The following is an 18,486-nucleotide window of genomic DNA, read 5'->3' as shown; positions in this document are numbered from 1 at the left end:
TGCTTTGTTTGCTATCATACAATCTATGCATGTGCTTCGTTGGGTGTTCGCTTTGTGCTAGTTGCCGGAGATTCGGTTCGTGTTGGTCGTCGGACTGCTTTAACACCGTTGGAGTTGCGGTCACAGACTTCCACAGTTGGAAGTGCGGAAAGGTGGACAAAGAAACCGCATTTGAATATGCGGAAAGCTTCCAGAGACGGCTCAGACTAACCGCACATGGAAGTGCGATAGTTCTTGCCGGAGTTCAAATGCCGTTTTAGGTTTTTATTTCTATAGGTTTTTTAATTTTTTTTATTAGGTTAGTATATATTTATTTTATTAGGTTTTATTTTTATTAGGTTAGTATAATAAATTTAATTTTTTATGTTAGTTGTTAAATAAAATGTTTTCTTTTAATATATTTTGAATTATTTTATTTGTTTGTTAAATTTTGTTGAATTTTTTATTTTTGAACATATTATTATTTTTGTAATATATTATTTATTATGTATTTAATTTTATTTAAATTTTTTAATTTTTTAATTTTTTAAGAAATTGAAATAATTATTAAATTGTTTATTGAATTAAATAATAATTATTATCCGTAAATTTTGTTAAATATTATTTTGGATTTATTTGTAATTATTTAATTATTATATATGTAATATTTCTGGAATTTTATATTCTTTGATTACTTATTATTTGTTTGAATATATTTTATTACATAATTAATTATTTTTTTGTATATAATATGTTAATAATATAATTGGTTAATAGATATGGTTAAAACTAGAGGTGCATTATCTTATCATGGTGAGGCTTCATCCTCTCGTGGTGAGCCATCATCTTCATCACGTGATGAAAGAAGACGACCTACGGCATATGCTCGTAGAAGACGAGTAGAAGAATATCGCGTGGATGTTATTGATGAGCATCATTATGAGGAGCAGGAAGAGTTATTACAACATGGACATGGTCAGGATGATTACGTTGAAGAGGAGGATATCGTGTTGAATCTTTCTTGTTGAATCTTTCTTGTACCAATTCAACTTCACGGTCAATGCTAAACTCTAGAAGCGATTTATAAGAAACAATACTTGAAATACTTAAACGGGTCCACATAACATGAATTTCACCAAGTGGAATTATTCCAGGTTGATATCGTGTTAATACACAAGCACATGGTAGGTCGTATGTTGAGCTCAAAATGCATCCACAACGACCACTGTCCATACCTATTTTATTGACTCGCTCAATTTCATCAGCAATAAGTCCTAGAGCGTATCGTGAAACACGCCCAACAAGTCTTCTATATATTAAACCTTTGTAAGCATCACTCATTACGTTCAGACTTTTTTCAAAGGACGCATTGATCTTGTTATGTTGTAGGACTATGACGCTATGCATAGCATCCCAACACGAGCATAGGTCTCCCATACTAGATCCCAATAATCTCTTCAGGTTCTAGTGCGCAGACTCAACCCTGTCACATATCACATTAATACATTACACACAAATATGAAATACATAAGAACAGAAGCCGATGAAAATAAAAATTACCTGTTTGTTGTAGTGTTGCCTAGATGCATAACTTTGTTCGTCCACGCCTTGACAAAGTATGTCTTGTACGGAATTATCCAAGTGCGGTTGACATAATCAAAAAATAGAGGCCATGCAGAAGAGGCATACTCAAGACGATGAACATAAGCACTAAACATGGACTGGTCGTCACAATCCATGACATTCTGCCACACTTCCATCAACACATCTACTGACTCAACCTTATCCACTAACATCTTGCATTTCGCTCTAACATTTTTCGCAATGTGGAATGTACATAGCATCTGATAAGTCTCCGGAAAGACATTATTAATTGCATTTATCAAAGCAAGGTCTTTGTCAGTGATAATAACGCGTGGACCGCCCTCTGATGTCAATAATAATCCTTTGAACCTTTCCAATGCCCAAGTGAAATTACTTTGGCGTTCACTTGAAAGTAATGCAAAGGCGGCTGTGAATGTCAAACCAGTTGATGTGACTCCCACAATCTCGAGCAACGGAAGTCGATATTTTGTTCGTCTTGTACGTCGTATCCATTAAGAAAACAATATTAAAAGAATTGACTAAGTGCACTGAATCGGGATGTGTCCAAAACAAGTCACTTACCACGTCAGAATCGTCCAAACATCTACTTCTCTGGATGTATTTGTCTCTATCTAACAACATCATCAACTGCTGCATTTCAGTTCTAGACCCTCTCAAAGATCGTTTGTACGTGTACCTCGCATTATATATTTGCTTTATCGTGGTCACGTTATCTTCATTATGTTCTTCCAGAGTCAAAAGAATATTTGACGGCTTTACTTGACTATTAGTCATGTCCACAAGAATTGATTGTTCAACAACATTTAACCTACCCGCGAAAGGATGACCGACCAAAGTCTCTGCTAATTCATGGTTGTGATAGCCGCACATAACCTTTAACACCCAACCATCTCCTTTAGGTTTACCCCTCAACCTAAACAGACACTCACATTTTCTTGTGCCAGAGAAACTAGGTTGAACATCTGGCTTATACTTCCTATACTTCCCGCTTCTTTCACAGCCTAACAAAATAAATGTCTTTCTACCAGCTTCACCAGTTGCTGTGTCAGATCTTATAATGACGACAACAAATCCAAGATCAAATGCAATCTTTCGAACCCATTCAATTAAATCGGCGCGTGTTGGGAATATTTGATCAGTGGAAAATTGATCTGTGTAATCACCCTCACCCACTTCTTTTAAAAAATAAGAAAACTCCGATATAAAATCAGAATTTATTTCAGAATCCAAATATGGATACTTATCCATCTGATATAATCAAATATGACCTACAATAAATATTACAATTTAAAAATTTATTAAATTACAAATAAAAAATTCAAAAACACTTTTAAAATTAAAATGAAACTATAAAGAAGTTCTTTAACCTAATGTTAATGAAAACTTATATTTTTAGAACTACAAATTATGCCCCAAACTAGATAGAGTATCTTTCTCTCGTAAGTGGACCTTAAGTTGCTGGATAAGGCAAGATAATAATATTGAGTTGTTGGATAAGGCAAGAGAATAATATTGAGTCTAGTGGGATCTTAACTTTCATATTCATCATTTCAACATAAAAATCAACTAACCTAAATATTATTAAAGATGTTTTTCCAATTCATTCTTTGACTAATAATACACTGCCTAATGACTAAGCATAATCCATGAACAAGAAATTTAAAATAAAAAATCATAACATAAAACAAGAAATTTAAAATAAAAAATAATAGCATAAGACAAAAAACATGAAAGAAAAAAAGCATGCATGAAATAAAGAAAAAAGAAAAAGGGTGCACATATAAGAAACGCACTTCAAAGTGCGACTAAAAAATAAAAAACGCACTTCGAAGTGCGGCCACTAATCTCTGCAACTCGAAGTGCGGTTAGGAGATTCCGCGACTCCAATGACGTACCTGTCTTCTTCCTCTCGCCGAACAATGCCATAGCACCATCAGATCTCCCAGCACACCCAGCACTACCAGGGAATGATAACCACCAACTCAATACAGTAAAGGAGTGAAAAAAATAACAAAAACAGTAGACAGAATGCTTGCTATGCTACAGTGAAAACGAAGAAGACGGTTGCACCTTAGGGTTTATACCCAAAAGAAATTTTAGTTGTTGGCAGTTACGAAAATGGTTGGTGGTTAAGAAACATTAATTCATTAATTAAGTTTTGACTTTTTATTAAATGAAGGGTAAAAAAATAAAATTGGGGGTGGAGGATGAAGGCAATGAGGTGTAGGAAGAATGACTCAAATTGTTTCCAGTGAGCTAGAATTTTCTCGTCATGTGTGACCAAGGTTCAAAATTGTCACGGTGTTTCTGTCTTATTTGTGTAATGGAGAAGAAAAGTAGTGAAGTAGAATGGTGAAGATGAGAATGAAGATTATTTAAAAACGGTACATGTTTGTTAATTATTCTTACTAAACCCATGTTTTGTCGCTAATATCATATGCTTCAACTCTCCTTTGTAACCACATGTAATTTATCTTTTGATTTCATCTAACCAATGTCTTTCTTAATGCATTTCTTGAATTCTAGATATTTTTTAATTTTCACTATGATAACTTTATATATTTTGATTTCCTATGTAACCATTATTTTCTTAACCTTGTCCTTAATATCTTCATCTTTTGATGTAGACACTTTTTTACGTATTTACTCCTCTATCTTTTGATGTCCTTCTATATATTCTCAACACACATATGAATTATAATTATATTTTTATTAACCTCAAGATATCATAACAGATTTGAAATTGTAATTCTGAAGTTGGATAACCTATGTTGTTGAGTAAGTCAAATCTGTTTCTTAATAATAAATCTTTTGATATATCGAAAATTTTGATTATTGAGATTCGGATTCTTGTTGTTTGGTGTTGTTTTAGTTTATTATCTTTTATCTATGTATTTATTTAACTTTTTTCATAATGAATTAATATTTTATGTCTATGTCTGATGTAAAAGTTTGGTACGATCTCTCCATATTATTTTTGTTTTACTTTAATTTTTTAATAAAAATTTTGTTATGGCAATTATGTTTAAGATGATATTATTTAAAAATGTATATCAACCTTAAATAAATATGTTGATATGGTCAATCATCATTGTATTATTTTTTTAAAATTTTTGTTTGACAATATGTTTCAACACCAATCCGTTAAGATAATATTGTTAAAATTTATCAGTATTATTTTGAAGTTTAAAGTTCTATTATAAATTTATTCTTAAGAAACATTAAAAAAATTGAAAGAAAAAAAATATTCAAATTATCTCTAATCTTAAATCATAAATTGTATGAAATGATGGAGCGAAATAATATCAATAATGCATGATAATAATTTAAAATGTCCATTAAAAAAAGAAAAAAAAAGTAATAATACAAACAAAGTTAGGGAAAAGAAAATGAGTGTAAAATAGAGTCTTCAAGCAAAGTTGACCGATTTCAAGAAATAAAATTATAACATTTTAATAATTTTGTCTTAACAATCCTCAAATTCCTGATAAAGTAAATTCTTTTACAGAAGATAAGATCTTGTTACTTATTTATAACACACTAGAAAACAATCAAAGAGTCGCATGATATAGATGCTCTGATTTAAGAACAAAATTTTAGATGCAAGTTTAATTTAGCATAATTGTGATTATTATTTTCTAAGTGACTATGTTTTTATTTTAACCCTTTTTTATCTAATCTTTTTTCTATATTAATATTTTCTAAACTAAAATAACTATTTATAAAAAAAAGTAACTACAAAATAAATAAAAATTGTCTTTTATTGTAAAAATTATTTATATTTACTTTTATAATTATAATTTTATAATATCATAATATATTTGAATTTTTCAAATTAGTAAAAAAAAACAATCATTTAAATTATTTTTATTTTGGTTCTAAGTATGAAAAATTTTGTTATTGAATTAAGGGGAGCTTCTTCTTATACATCCATGTTTTCTTCAGGACCCTCAACTTTTGTTATCCTTCCCATTTTGTCTCTTTAAATTATGTAAATTGAATTTTGAAATTCAATATTGTTCTTCAATAATGTTAACCTGATTTTGTAAACCGAGGTATTAGTGAATCGAAATATAAAATTTAGTGTTTGTTTTTTGGTGGTGTAATCATTGGATTTTAGAACCAATTGTGTATTTGGAAAAGGTAATTGGATTGTAAAATTTAGTGACCAATATCATATATAGAGATATACATGAGATCCTAAATTTTGGTGACTACATCACCAACAAACACATACTTGATTCTATATTTCGGTCCACTAATACCTTCTACTACAAAATCCTGTTAACAATACCAGATTTAGAAAATAATATCAGATTTCAAAATTTGGTTAACATTCAATGAATATTAGATTATGTATTCCGGTTAACAATAATTTGTATGTTAATGAACAAAAATAATTTCAAAATCTGAAACACTTTCAAGCAACACGAATTCCAAAGACTAGGCCAAGAAAAGGAGAACAAGGAAGATAAAGAAATTCTGAAAGAACTTGTGTGATTTTTATATGTTTGCAACATCACTTACTAATAAGGTTATAGAAGTATGTCTAAAGGCATATGCATGTTTAGTGAGTTATATTTTTTTATTTTTATTTTTGTAAAAACAATATGTTTGTATTTTGGATTCCACAGTTAATACAAAGTTATATATATATATATATATATATATATATATATATATATATATATATATATATATATATATATATATATATATATATATATATGTGTGTGTGTGTGTGTAAATTGTTTGTATCGTGGATCAATTTTACAAATACGTTTAATTTATTGAATTGTCTTATGTGAATATCAATCAGAAATTTATGTATTGGTTTCTAGTGATTGTATTTTTGTGTTTTTAGATTAAAATGGAATTGTGTAAATGGAAAAAAAAGTAGTGTGAAGTAGAATGGTGAAGATGAAGATGATTAAAGTGAAAGTTGTTAGAAATATAAAGAGAAAAAAAAATATATGCATGAAAATATAAATTGATAAAATAAATGAATGAAAGTTAGAAAAATTATTGACCCAGTTTGAAATTAAGTGAATAGGTTGTTTCTGAATTATTTTAAAACTTAAAGAAATATTTATAATTACAATTTGCATGGTATCTATTCTTATGGAAGTAAATTCTACTGCTGTCAAAATGAGTTGTAATTCGTGAGTCAATTCGGCTCACCACGGATTTGAGCCGGTTGGATTTGAAAAAAATGTAATTTTCTTATGCGGTGTCAAAATGACTTGTAACCCGCGAGCCAATCCAGCTCATCACGAGTTTGAGCCAGGTTGGATTTGAAAAAAATGTAATTTTTTTGTGCGAGTTAGTGATACAAAAATTATCAATATTAAAAATTTAATTATTCACTTTTTATACGTGTTTTTAGATTTGTATGATATTTTTTTTAATTATTTTTAGAATTTAACATCATTTTAGTGTAACGTTTATTTAAATTTAAAATAAAAAAATTATAAATTTTTATTTTAAAAAACACTTATAATTAAATAAATCAGTAAATTAATCCGATTAATCCATAACTCTAATAAATTATATATTAGGGTTGGGACAGCCGATCTCACAGGATTTTCGAAGAAAGACCAATGACAATTTCTTCTGCTGGAATACTCCTTCATGAACTCATACTGGAAATTCTGTCATGGCTTCCTGTGACGAGTCTCATGCGATTCAGGTGCGTTTCAAAGACATGGAAATTTCTTATATCCGATCCTTACTTGGTGAAATTGCACCTTGAAAGGTCTTTCAGAAACCCACAAATCCTTTTACTGACGACACAGAAATTCAAGAGTCAATGTTTCTCTGCTCGTTTATGCTCTCTACCTTGTTTAATCCAAAAGCCTGCACCCTCTTCTTGTGGTCGTATCTTGCGATGCCCCAAACCCTATAAATATTTATTGGGTTCTTGCAATGGTTTGCTTTCTCTACATCACTCTCTTTCCACAAAGGAGTATGAAGAGCACTGGGTCTGCTTTTGGAACCCTGCCACCAAAATTTGCTCCAGACCTTCACCAAGATTGCGTCTCAATTTCGACACTGATGTTCACCATGATATGAATTTTGGATTTGGGTACGATGATAGGAGGGACAGTTACAAGGTGGTAGCAATGGTTGTGAAATTTCGTACACGTCAAACGAGTGTGTGGGTTTACTCCATGAGTGACGTATGTTGGAGACGTTCTTCAATGACCCATGCGACTTTTTTCACTCTTGACAGTAATGGATACTCTCTGAATGGCACTGTTAACTGGATAGGAGTTTCTTTGGGAGAATCGAGAACTAAGAAGCTACAAATTTTGTCGTATGATCTAAATAACGATACAATCAGATGTTTATCGGTGCCTGAATTCGTCCCCATAGATTCTGGTGTTCCTTCTATGGGAGTTTTAAATGGTTGTCTTTGTGTTTCTTTAGAAAAAGGGAGGACAGTCTTTGTTGTATTGGCATTGAAGGACGTTCGAGACGAAAGATCTTGGAGTCGGTTGGTGAGTATAAGTTATGAAACTCTGAATATCTCTCCTTATTACTATAAGGTGCGGATTTTGTGCATGTGGGGTGATCTTCTGTTTCTCGCATATTCAAATGGGAGTGCTTACAATATCATTATCTTTAATTTGAATGAGAATAAAGTAGAACGTACTCAAACTTACTACAGGAAGTTTCTCTGTTACATCTTCTCGTGTCACTATGTTCCAAGCTTGATTTTGCCTATTTGAGACATTTATTTATGGTAGATTAAGGTAGTGGTTTCAGAACTTTTTCAAATCCTTAGTTTGATTTGTTCCATGATTGTTTCACTATTAATAAAATTTCGTTTCTGCATTGATTTTGGCTGCAAAAAAAATTAAACTTATGTACATAGTCAAAATTGTTTCCAGTGAGCTAGAATTTTCTAGTCATCTGTGACCAAGGTTCAAAATTGTCATGGTGTTTCTGTCTTATTTGTGTAAACGGAGAAGAAAAGGAGTGAAAGTAGAATGGTGAAGATGAAAATGAAGATTATTAAAGTGAAAGTGCTTGAGAAACCAGATATGTAAAGTGAAAAATGTAAATGCATGATAACATAAATTATCAAGGATAGAACAAAAATTGGTAAAATAAATAAATGAAAGTTTTGCAATATATACATCATCATTTTTCAAATGAACAACACATTTATATTTTTCCTCTTTTTCTCACAATTAAGCCAAATAAAAAATAAAAATTAGAAGAAAACTGCATAATTTGAAATAAGTGTTTAAAAACGGTACATGTTGTGTTAATTATTCTTATTAAACCCTTCTTTTGTCGCTATTATGATATGCTTCTACTCTCCTTTGCGACCACATGTAATTTATCTTTGGATTCTATCTAACCGATGTCTTTCTTATTGCATTTCTTGAATTCTAAATCATTTTTTAATTTCCACTATGTTGACTTTATTTTAATTTCCTATATATGTAACGATTATTTTCTTAACTTTGTCCTTAATATCTTCGTCTTTTGATGCAGATACTTGCCTTATTCTTTTTACGTATTTATTCCTCTATCTTTTGATGTCCTTATAACAAAAATGTTATGTTATGGCAATTATGTTTAAGATGATATTATTTAAAAATGTATTTCAACCTTAAATAAATATGTTGATATGGTCAATCATCATTGTATTATTTTTTTTTTTTTAATTTTTGTTTGACAATATGTTTCAACACCAATCCGTTAAGATAATATTGTTAAAATTTATCAGTGTTATCTATTTTGGAGGTTAAAGTTCTACTATAATTTTATTCTTAAAAAACATCAAAAAATTTGAAAGAAAAAAAATATTCAAATTATCTCTAATCTTAAATCATAAATTGTATGAAACGATAGAACGAAATAATATCAATAATGCATGATGACAATTTAAAGTGTCCATTAAAAAAAAAAGTAATAATACAGAAAGAACAAAGTTAGGAAAAGAAAATCAGTGTCCAATAGAGTCTTCAAGCAAAGTTGACCGATTTCAAGAAATACAATTATAACATTTTAATAATTTTGTCTCAACAATCCTCAAAAGTGGATTGTAACTCATTTAGAACACACTACAATACAATCAAAGCCCTCAGAATAATTGTGATTATTATTTCACTATAAGAAAATTCTTAAATAATAATCAATTTTAATAACTAAAAATATCTTTAGAGATTAACTTAAAAATTAATTTTTCAATTAAAGATTAATTCTTTTGATAATAAAAATTTTAATAATTAATGATAATAATTAATTAGAAACCAATTTATAATAAAAACTATTTTAACTATAAATTTAGATAGTTATTATAATATTTTGAAACTATTTTAATTATTAATAATTTTTAGTTTTTATATTTATCATTATAGTCATTAATTATTTTTTATCACTAAAATTAGTTATTATTTAAGAATTTTCTTTATAAATAAATTTTTCCACCATTGAAAACTTTGACTCAAATTTTCAGTAATTTTCTAAAACTCCACTAATGTAGAATTTATCTCTACCAGGTGTATGGTTAAGAAGAGTGGGTGAGTTGATATATTCAGTAATTTAGGCATAAAATCTTTTTCGTATAAAATCTTTTTATAGTAATATAAAACGAGATTAAAGATTCATTAAATATGATAAAAGGGCTTCTAATAACTCAAAGGATATTTGCAATTTTATAGTTCAATTAGATGTCAAAATTATGAAGAAAAAAACTTTTTTGTTGAATGTGTTTGTTTTTTTTTCACATTAATTAAATTTCAAATAAAATGAAATAAAAAGGTTAAAATTTATAATTTATTCAATTTCTAAGTGTAAAAGTTGGCATGTTCTTAACTAGTAAATTAAGTTGAGCAAACTAAAAAAAGGAAGATGTAAGCTTTTCAATTATGGTGACTATATTTTTACCTTAAAAAGAAAATGACGATTATCATTAATACTAAGTCACGAATTTTCGCTTTGACTACGGGTTTTGAGGAATTCTTCGTAACCTTTTCTATAGCAATAATTTTTTTAACCTTAAAAAAATGTCTTGAAATTTTGTATTAACGTCTTAATTATTAAATAAACACACAAATATTATTGTATTAATGTCGATTACACACGAGAAGGAGTGATGTTTTGAAAAAAAAAATGTGACGATGCTACTTATGTCGTTATCATACACTTTTATTTAAGTAATTTAAAATTTAATTATCATGTATATTAATTTTAAATTTAATATATTTTTAATACATATTTATTTATATAATTTATTTATTTTATATTTTTTCCTTTTAAACATGATATATTATTTTAAATATTTAAAGTTTTAGCTTATCATATAAATTAGTTAGTTTATAAGAGAATAAAGAAGTTGGAAAAATACATACCCATTTTTTAAAGATATAAGATATTATATTAAATTTCTTTTACATTAACAAAAATATATGAGTTTTTGCATTTACAATTAAAATAACGAATATAATTAAAAAAATGAATTAAATATATTTTTGTCTCTTAACTTTTAATAAAAATTGAAATTAGTTTTTTTCAAAATTTTAATTTAATTTAATCTCAAAATTTTTGTAAACCATGAAGTTAATTATTTTAACTAAATTTTTATTAAATTTATTGACGTTTTAAATAATTTGAATTTAGTAATAGCTATTTTGACATATTTTTATATAAAACTGACAATTTTTTTTTCTTTTTTATTTTTTCATTATAATGATAGTTTCTTAAATAGTTTTAAATATTTATAAAAATCAAATATATTTTGAATATTTTATATTAAACTGGCAGATTTTTTTCTCTTTTTTTTTTTATTTTTGCCTTATAATTATAGTTTCTTAAATAGTTTTAAATATTTAAAACAACCAAATATATTTTGAGTCTTTTATATAAAACTGACAGATTGTTTTTTTCTTTTTTTATTTTTTCATTATAATTATAGTTTCTTAAATAGTTTTAAATAATTATAACAACCAAATATATTTTGAATATTTTATATAAAACTGACAGATTTTTTTCTCTCTTTTAATTTTTTCATTATAGTTATAGTTTCTTAAATAGTTTTAAATATTTATAACAACCAAATATATTTTAAAATATTAAATTATAAAAAAATAATTAAAAAAGATATTATAATAAAAAAATTAAAATAAACTTTAATTCCATTTCTATATAAAAACACTTAGAATAAGTAATATTTTTTAAAATTAAAATAATTTATTTGCCAATTTTATTTTCTAAGTGACTATGTTTTTATTTTAACCCGTTTTTTATCTAATCTTTGTTGTATATTAATATTTTTTTAAAACTAAAATAACTATTTATAATAAAAAATTATCTACAAAAGTTGTCATTTATGGTAAAAATTATTTATATTTACTTTTATGATTATAATTTTATAATATCATAATATATTTGAATTTTTCAAATTAATAAAAAAAATCAACCATTTAAATTATTTTTATTTTCATTCTAAATATGAAAAATTTTGTTGTTAGATTAAGGAGCTTCATCCATGTTATTCTTTCCATTTTGTCTCTCTAAATTATGTAAATGAATTTTGAAATTTGATATTATTCTGTGATAATATTAACTTGATTTGGTAAATCGAGATATCAGTGAATAGAAATAAAAAATTTATTGTTTGTTTTTTTTGGTGTAGTCATTGAATTTTAGAACTTATTCGAAAAAGGTAATTGGAGTGTAAAATTCACTTGACATTATCATATTATCATATATAAAGATACACATTGGATTCTAAATTTCCGTTCACTGATACCTTCAACTATAAAATTCTGTTAACAACATGAGATTTGTGAAATAATACTAGATTTCAAAATCTGATTAAGATTCCATGATCAATGTATTCCGGTTAATGAAAAAAGAATTTCAGAGGAACAGGTTAGCATGGTATCTAATGGGAGTAAACTCTATATGTTAGGGTAGGTTGCCACAGCCTATCTCACAGGATTTTGGAAAGAAGACGGCGATGGCTGGAATACTCCCTCATGAACTCATACTGGAAATTCTGTCATGGCTTCCTGTGACGAGTCTCATGCGATTCAGGTGCGTTTCAAAGACATGGAAATTTCTTATATCCGATCCTTACTTGGTGAAATTGCACATGGAAAGGTCCTCCAGAAACCCACAAATCCTCTTAATGGCGAGACAGAGATACAAGAGTCAATGTTTCATGGCTCGTTTACGCTCTTTACCTTGTTTAATCCAAAACCCTGCACCATCTTCTTGTGGTCGTATCTTGCGATGCCCCAAACCCTATAAATATGTATTCGGTTCTTGCAACGGTTTGCTTTCTCTACATCACTCTCTTTCAACAAACGAGTGTGAAGAGCACTGGGTCTGCTTTTGGAACCCTGCCACCAACATTTGCTCCAGACCTTCACCAAGCTTGCGTCTCAATTACGGCATTGGTGTTCAATATGATATAAATTTTGGTTTTGGGTACGATGATCGGAGGGACAGTTACAAGGTGGTGGCAATGGTTTTGGATAGTAGTACACAGCGAACGAGTGTGTGGGTTTACTGCATGGGTGACGTATGCTGGAGACGTACTATAATGACCTCTCCGGCTTTTCTCACTTTTGACAGTAATGGATACTCTCTGAACGGTACTATTAACTGGATAGGATATTCTTTTGAAGAATCGAAATTTGAGGAGCTACAAATATTTTTGTACGATCTAAAGAACGATGGTTGCAGATATTTGTCGGTGCCTGAAACTAAAGCTTCTGAGTTTACTTCTATGGGAGTTTTGAATGGTTGTCTTTGTGTTTCTTTTGATCAAGAAAGGACTGTCTTTGTTGTATTTGCATTGAAGGACGTCGGAGACGAAAGATCTTGGAGTTGGTTGGTAAGTGTAAGTTATGAAACTCTGAATATCTCTCCTTATTACGATTACCTGCAGATTTTGTGCATGTGGGGTGATCTTCTGTTTCTCGCATATTCAGAGATTGGGGCTTACAATATCATTATCTTTAATTTGAAGGAGAATAAGGTAGAACGTACTGAAGGTTACTACAAGAAAGTTTTCAGTCTCATCTTCTCGTGTCACTATGCTCCAAGCTTGATTTTGCCTATTTGAAACATTTATTTATGTTAAATTATGGTAGTGGTTTCAGAATTTATTTATTTTGATTTCCTCTGTAACCATTATTTTCTTAACCTTCTGTTTACCTCTCCTTTTTCATTTGTTGGTATTAGTTCAATTTTAGATAGATTGGAGGCTACTTTAATATATACGATATAAAAATAACAAACACACCTATAAATTATAATTATATATATTCTTATTAACCTCTAGATATCATAACAGATTTGAAATTGTCATTCTGAAGTTGGATAACCTATGTTGTTGAGTAAGTCAAATCTGTTTCTTAACAATAAATCTTTTGATATCTTTTTTTGTTGTTTGGTGTTCTTTTAGTTTATTATCTTTTATCTATGTATTTATTTAACCTTTTTTAATAATTATTTTAATTATAAATATTTTTTAGTTTATAAATTTATCATTATAGTCATTAATTATTTTTTATCACTAAAATTAGTCATTAAAATGTATCATTATAGTCATCAATCCTCAACTGCACACATCCAACCAGAAGAGTGCCATATTCATAACCCAACTCATTTTCCTGTTTATATTGTGCATAAAATAGAAACTAAAAAGACTATTCACATAAAACAACCATAGTTTATTTCGAAAGAAAAAAAATAATAGTCATTCAAACAGAAATTAGATGAAACAATTATGTGGTCCACATTACACAATTCAAAGCATCTAGTAATAAAGGGGTGCAGGAAGTAAAAGCCCTCCATAAGATGTAAGAAGTAAAACCCTTGTTTAATTTAACTATGTTATGAAAAAAAAATGTATTGACCCAAAGTAGCTTTTATATTTGGATTACACTTTCAAAATTGGTTTTACATTAACAAATATTAAAACTCTAAAGTTTTACAAATGATTTCCGTATATAGTTTTTAGCACATTAGAGGTTTTATATAACCTCTTAAATATGAAGTTAAAGCGGATCTAATATGATCTGTCTCAATTTCTAATATAAAATAAAAGGGGAATTCAACTCCAAAGTATATATCCAAATTAAAGCCCTGAAATTATGTAATCCAACAAAACTAAAATCAACCAAAAATTATATCTGCAAAGAAAAGTATGACTAAAGCAAAAAGATAAAATTATATAAATTAAAATTGCAAAAATTAAAACAAATATATATCAAATAATCCAATTTATTACCAAAAACTGAAAATAAGCTAAAAACAAAAAGTAAAACATTTGAAAAGTATAACCACTATATCAAAGAAAAATTAACATACAAGAAGTAGTGCATCACAGAATGCCCAAGCATCATCATTAACACCAGCCCATCTCCAAATTTTCATTTCCATCACTACTAATATAACTTTACTGCAAGCCTAGAATAACCAAACATCCTACATCTCTCATGCAACCACTAGATTTGTATACAGCTAGTAGTCATTTATTCATAAAAAAAAATATTAGCATCCCTCTAGCCGTATAGAGCACACAACACTGTCACAAAAGCAAGATAAGGAACACTATAGAAAATTAAACTCAGAGCATAACTCTTATTTTCTCAAATCTTCAAAATTAAGAAAAGAAATTCATCTCTGATAAAGTTATGAGTATACATCCTCGTTACTCTTACTAAAATGTTTTCTGTTCTCAAAACATTTAGTTAGCTCCACTCATTCTATTATCTAAACTTAGAAAGGTATGACAAGTCATATCACCTAAACTTAACTCTTCATAAAAGGTACGAAAAACGTACAATTTCACAAATTACTCTGCTACAACTAATGTAACATCCCAAATTCTCACACTCGATATTATTTCATAGATAGTATAAATATTGTAACATTTATACATTCATCCACTCAGTAATATAAGGAATTTCACACTAAATACATATTTTTAAATTCAAATTTCACTTCACACTCATAAAGATAACTCAGACTCGTCTCTACTACTCTTCTGCCCCTCTCTTCACTAGTACTGGATTAGACGGCATTTTCTCATATACTCCTGTATAACACACATGTTATACGATCATCGCACAAATATTTATACAAACACAAACAAGTAAGGGTGAGTTATCATGCAACATATTAAAAATAAGGCATAATACTAATACACCTAACTCATTCATGATAAAATTATGTAAGATACAAATTATTATACTAGACTCTATTATCCGGATAGCACATTGATGGAAGTCACGAGTGGTTGTGCATCTTAAGAGAACATATTAAGAACCAAATCTCCAGTATCTGTGAAGAAGGTTCCAAATTGTCATGGTGTTTCTGTTTATCTGCACTTAGTAGTTCATGCAGGGTTTTCTTGGTATTTTGTTTCAGTTTTTTGTTCCAATGATATACGTAATTTTCAAAATATTTCAGTTAACAATTATATCTTTTAAGAAATTGGTTAATAATTATATTATGAAGGATAAAATAAAAACAAAAATTATGTAAATATTCTCTCTATATATAAATATAAATTATAAAACTTAACGTAAATAATTTTTTAAATAGATTTTATTTATTTTGTAAAGAGTTTTTTAATTAAAAATGATTAAATTTAAAAAGACCGTGAAATTAAAAAACAGATAAAAAAATTTTAAAAAAAATCACTTAAATACAATAAAATCGATAAAATAATTATTTTTATTTGAAAATTTTTATTTAAAAAATAAATTTGAAAAACAAATGATGATAATGGAAGTTTAGGCCGATTAATTACATTTATAAATGATAACACAGGATGAAAATAAGTATTAAAGTATTTTTGTAGTATAATAAAAACTATAGTGTACATTCTTAAATCATTTTTTATTTGTTAATTTTGTTTAACATCTCAATATTAATTTATCTTCACATTAAGGACACTATTAAAAATTTTAAAAAGAAAACAAAACACATGTAAAAACTATTAAAAACGAAAATTATAGTGATTAATTATTAATAAAATTAACGGAATTAAGTTTGTATTATAAGATTGTAGTTTTTATTTGTTATACTAAAATCAAAATTTATATATTATTTTTACTTTTATTAGCGAAAATAAAGCTAGCATACCATCTGTATGTTCAATTTTTAAATATCTATAATATTATAATAATAGATAATAATATTGTAATTAATAGATAGTGATAATCATAGAAATATATATTTATTTTGAGTAAAGTATAATATTTAATTGTATACTTATATTTTTGTAAAAGGATATATATTAATTTTGTTAAAAAGACATAATATGTTTTTCAATAAGTTTTCTTAATTTTGTATAGAGTACATCATCCATAAATTCTATAGTTTTAAAAAATTTGGAATAAAATATAATGTAATGTATAATACTATGTAATGTAGTACAAAATATTGAATAAATAATTATAATTTCACACATATGTAAGACAGTAAAATATTTGTTTCTTAAACTGTTTTATTATATTATTTTATATATTAATCCAAATATTATTTATTATAACCTGTCGTGCGTGTGTTTTTACATTTTTTAAATATTTATATTATAATATAAATTATTAATATTTGTAAATTGAGTAAGTTGATATATAATAAATTTATTTTTGTTAAAAAAAGTAAATATATCTTTACATATATGATGTAAAACTGAATGTATTATTTTTAAAATTCTTTTTAATTGGAAAATCGAATAAGTATCATTCTTAAATTTGTTTTAATTAGAAAATCAAATAAAAATTGATTTTCAGCATATCTTTCAACTTTGGTGTCATTTATTAGAAGTAAATAATTTTGTTAATATATATATATATAACAGAAATATTATGTAACAATTGAGTTTACGTAAAAATAATAAATAAAAATATTATTTATTTTTGAAGGAGTTTTTTTTATTTTTTTTATAGAAGACATCATAATTTATTGAATTTTAAAAATTAAAATTGAATATTTAGATTTACTGAGACATTAATATAATATAGCACCATGATAATAAATAAAATAATAAAATAAAATAGTTTAAAAAATAAATATTACCTATGTGAAATTATGCTTATTTATTGGGTTAAATATATTTTTGATCCCTTAACTTTTACTGAAAATTGGAATTAGTCCCTGTTTAAAACTTTTGACTAATTTAGTCCTCAAACTTTAGAAATGTGTGAATTTAATCCTTTTAACCAAATTTCGTTAACTTTATTTGATGTTTCAAATGCATTTCTCAGTTAACATTGAAGCAAAAATGTGTCAAACGGTATAAACAATTCAAATGCTATCATGAAACGCACTTGAAACATCAAATAAAGTTAACAAAATTTGGTTAAAAGGACTAAATTCACACATTTCTAAAGTTTAGGGACTAAATTAGACCAAAGTTTTGAAGAGAGACTAATTCTAATTTTCATTAAAAATTAAAGGACCAAAAACATATTTAACCCTTATTTATTCAATATTTCATACTACATTATATATTATTAATGTGTCATACATACATTACAGTACTTTTTGTTTTCAATTCTTTAAAGTTGAAAAAATTATGTATAATGTGTTTTATACAAAATTAAAAAAGTTCATTAAATAGTTTATCATATTTCTTTTAAGAAAATTAATGTATATTTTTTGAAACATATGTACAAACGAATATTTGTTCATAATAAATATTTTTAAAAATTCATACACACAAATACACATGTGTTTTTGCTATGTTTTCACTAGTCTCTACAATTATAATTTCAATACTGAATGAATGTCAATTTGTAACATTAATAATTGAAATGACAGCCATTTGTTTCTCTTAAAATAATTGTTGTATAGTTTGAGACTAAATTTAATATAACTCAATTTTGGAAAAACTATTTAGTGCATTAATCAAAGCTA

At 27.0% G+C, this 18,486-nt stretch overlaps 3 protein-coding genes across 3 annotated transcripts; 2 read left to right on the top strand and 1 right to left on the bottom strand.

Moving 5' to 3' along the window:
- Positions 1-1,443: 1,443 nt before the first annotated feature.
- On the bottom strand, positions 1,444-2,832 carry LOC108344531 (uncharacterized). Its single transcript, XM_017582961.1, has 3 exons — positions 2,146-2,832; positions 1,540-1,823; positions 1,444-1,462 (listed from the first exon to the last, which is right to left on the bottom strand). Exons 1-3 carry the CDS (start codon positions 2,830-2,832, stop codon positions 1,444-1,446), a joined length of 990 nt encoding a protein of 329 aa, XP_017438450.1.
- Positions 2,833-7,184: 4,352 nt separating this feature from the next.
- On the top strand, positions 7,185-8,315 carry LOC108344530 (F-box/kelch-repeat protein At3g23880). The gene has a single exon (XM_017582960.2). The coding sequence runs from the start codon at positions 7,185-7,187 to the stop codon at positions 8,313-8,315; it is 1,131 nt and encodes a 376-aa protein (XP_017438449.2).
- A 4,247-nt stretch (positions 8,316-12,562) lies between these two features.
- LOC108344529 (F-box/kelch-repeat protein At3g23880) lies at positions 12,563-13,675 on the top strand. The gene has a single exon (XM_017582959.2). It carries the CDS (start codon positions 12,563-12,565, stop codon positions 13,673-13,675), a length of 1,113 nt encoding a protein of 370 aa, XP_017438448.2.
- Positions 13,676-18,486: the final 4,811 nt, after the last annotated feature.

This window comes from Vigna angularis, chromosome 8 (assembly GCF_016808095.1).
Source record: "Vigna angularis cultivar LongXiaoDou No.4 chromosome 8, ASM1680809v1, whole genome shotgun sequence".
NCBI classification, from domain to species: Eukaryota; Viridiplantae; Streptophyta; class Magnoliopsida; order Fabales; family Fabaceae; genus Vigna; species Vigna angularis.
The sequence above is the reverse complement of the archived record's forward strand: the minus strand, read 5'-3'. Positions and strand labels throughout refer to the sequence as shown.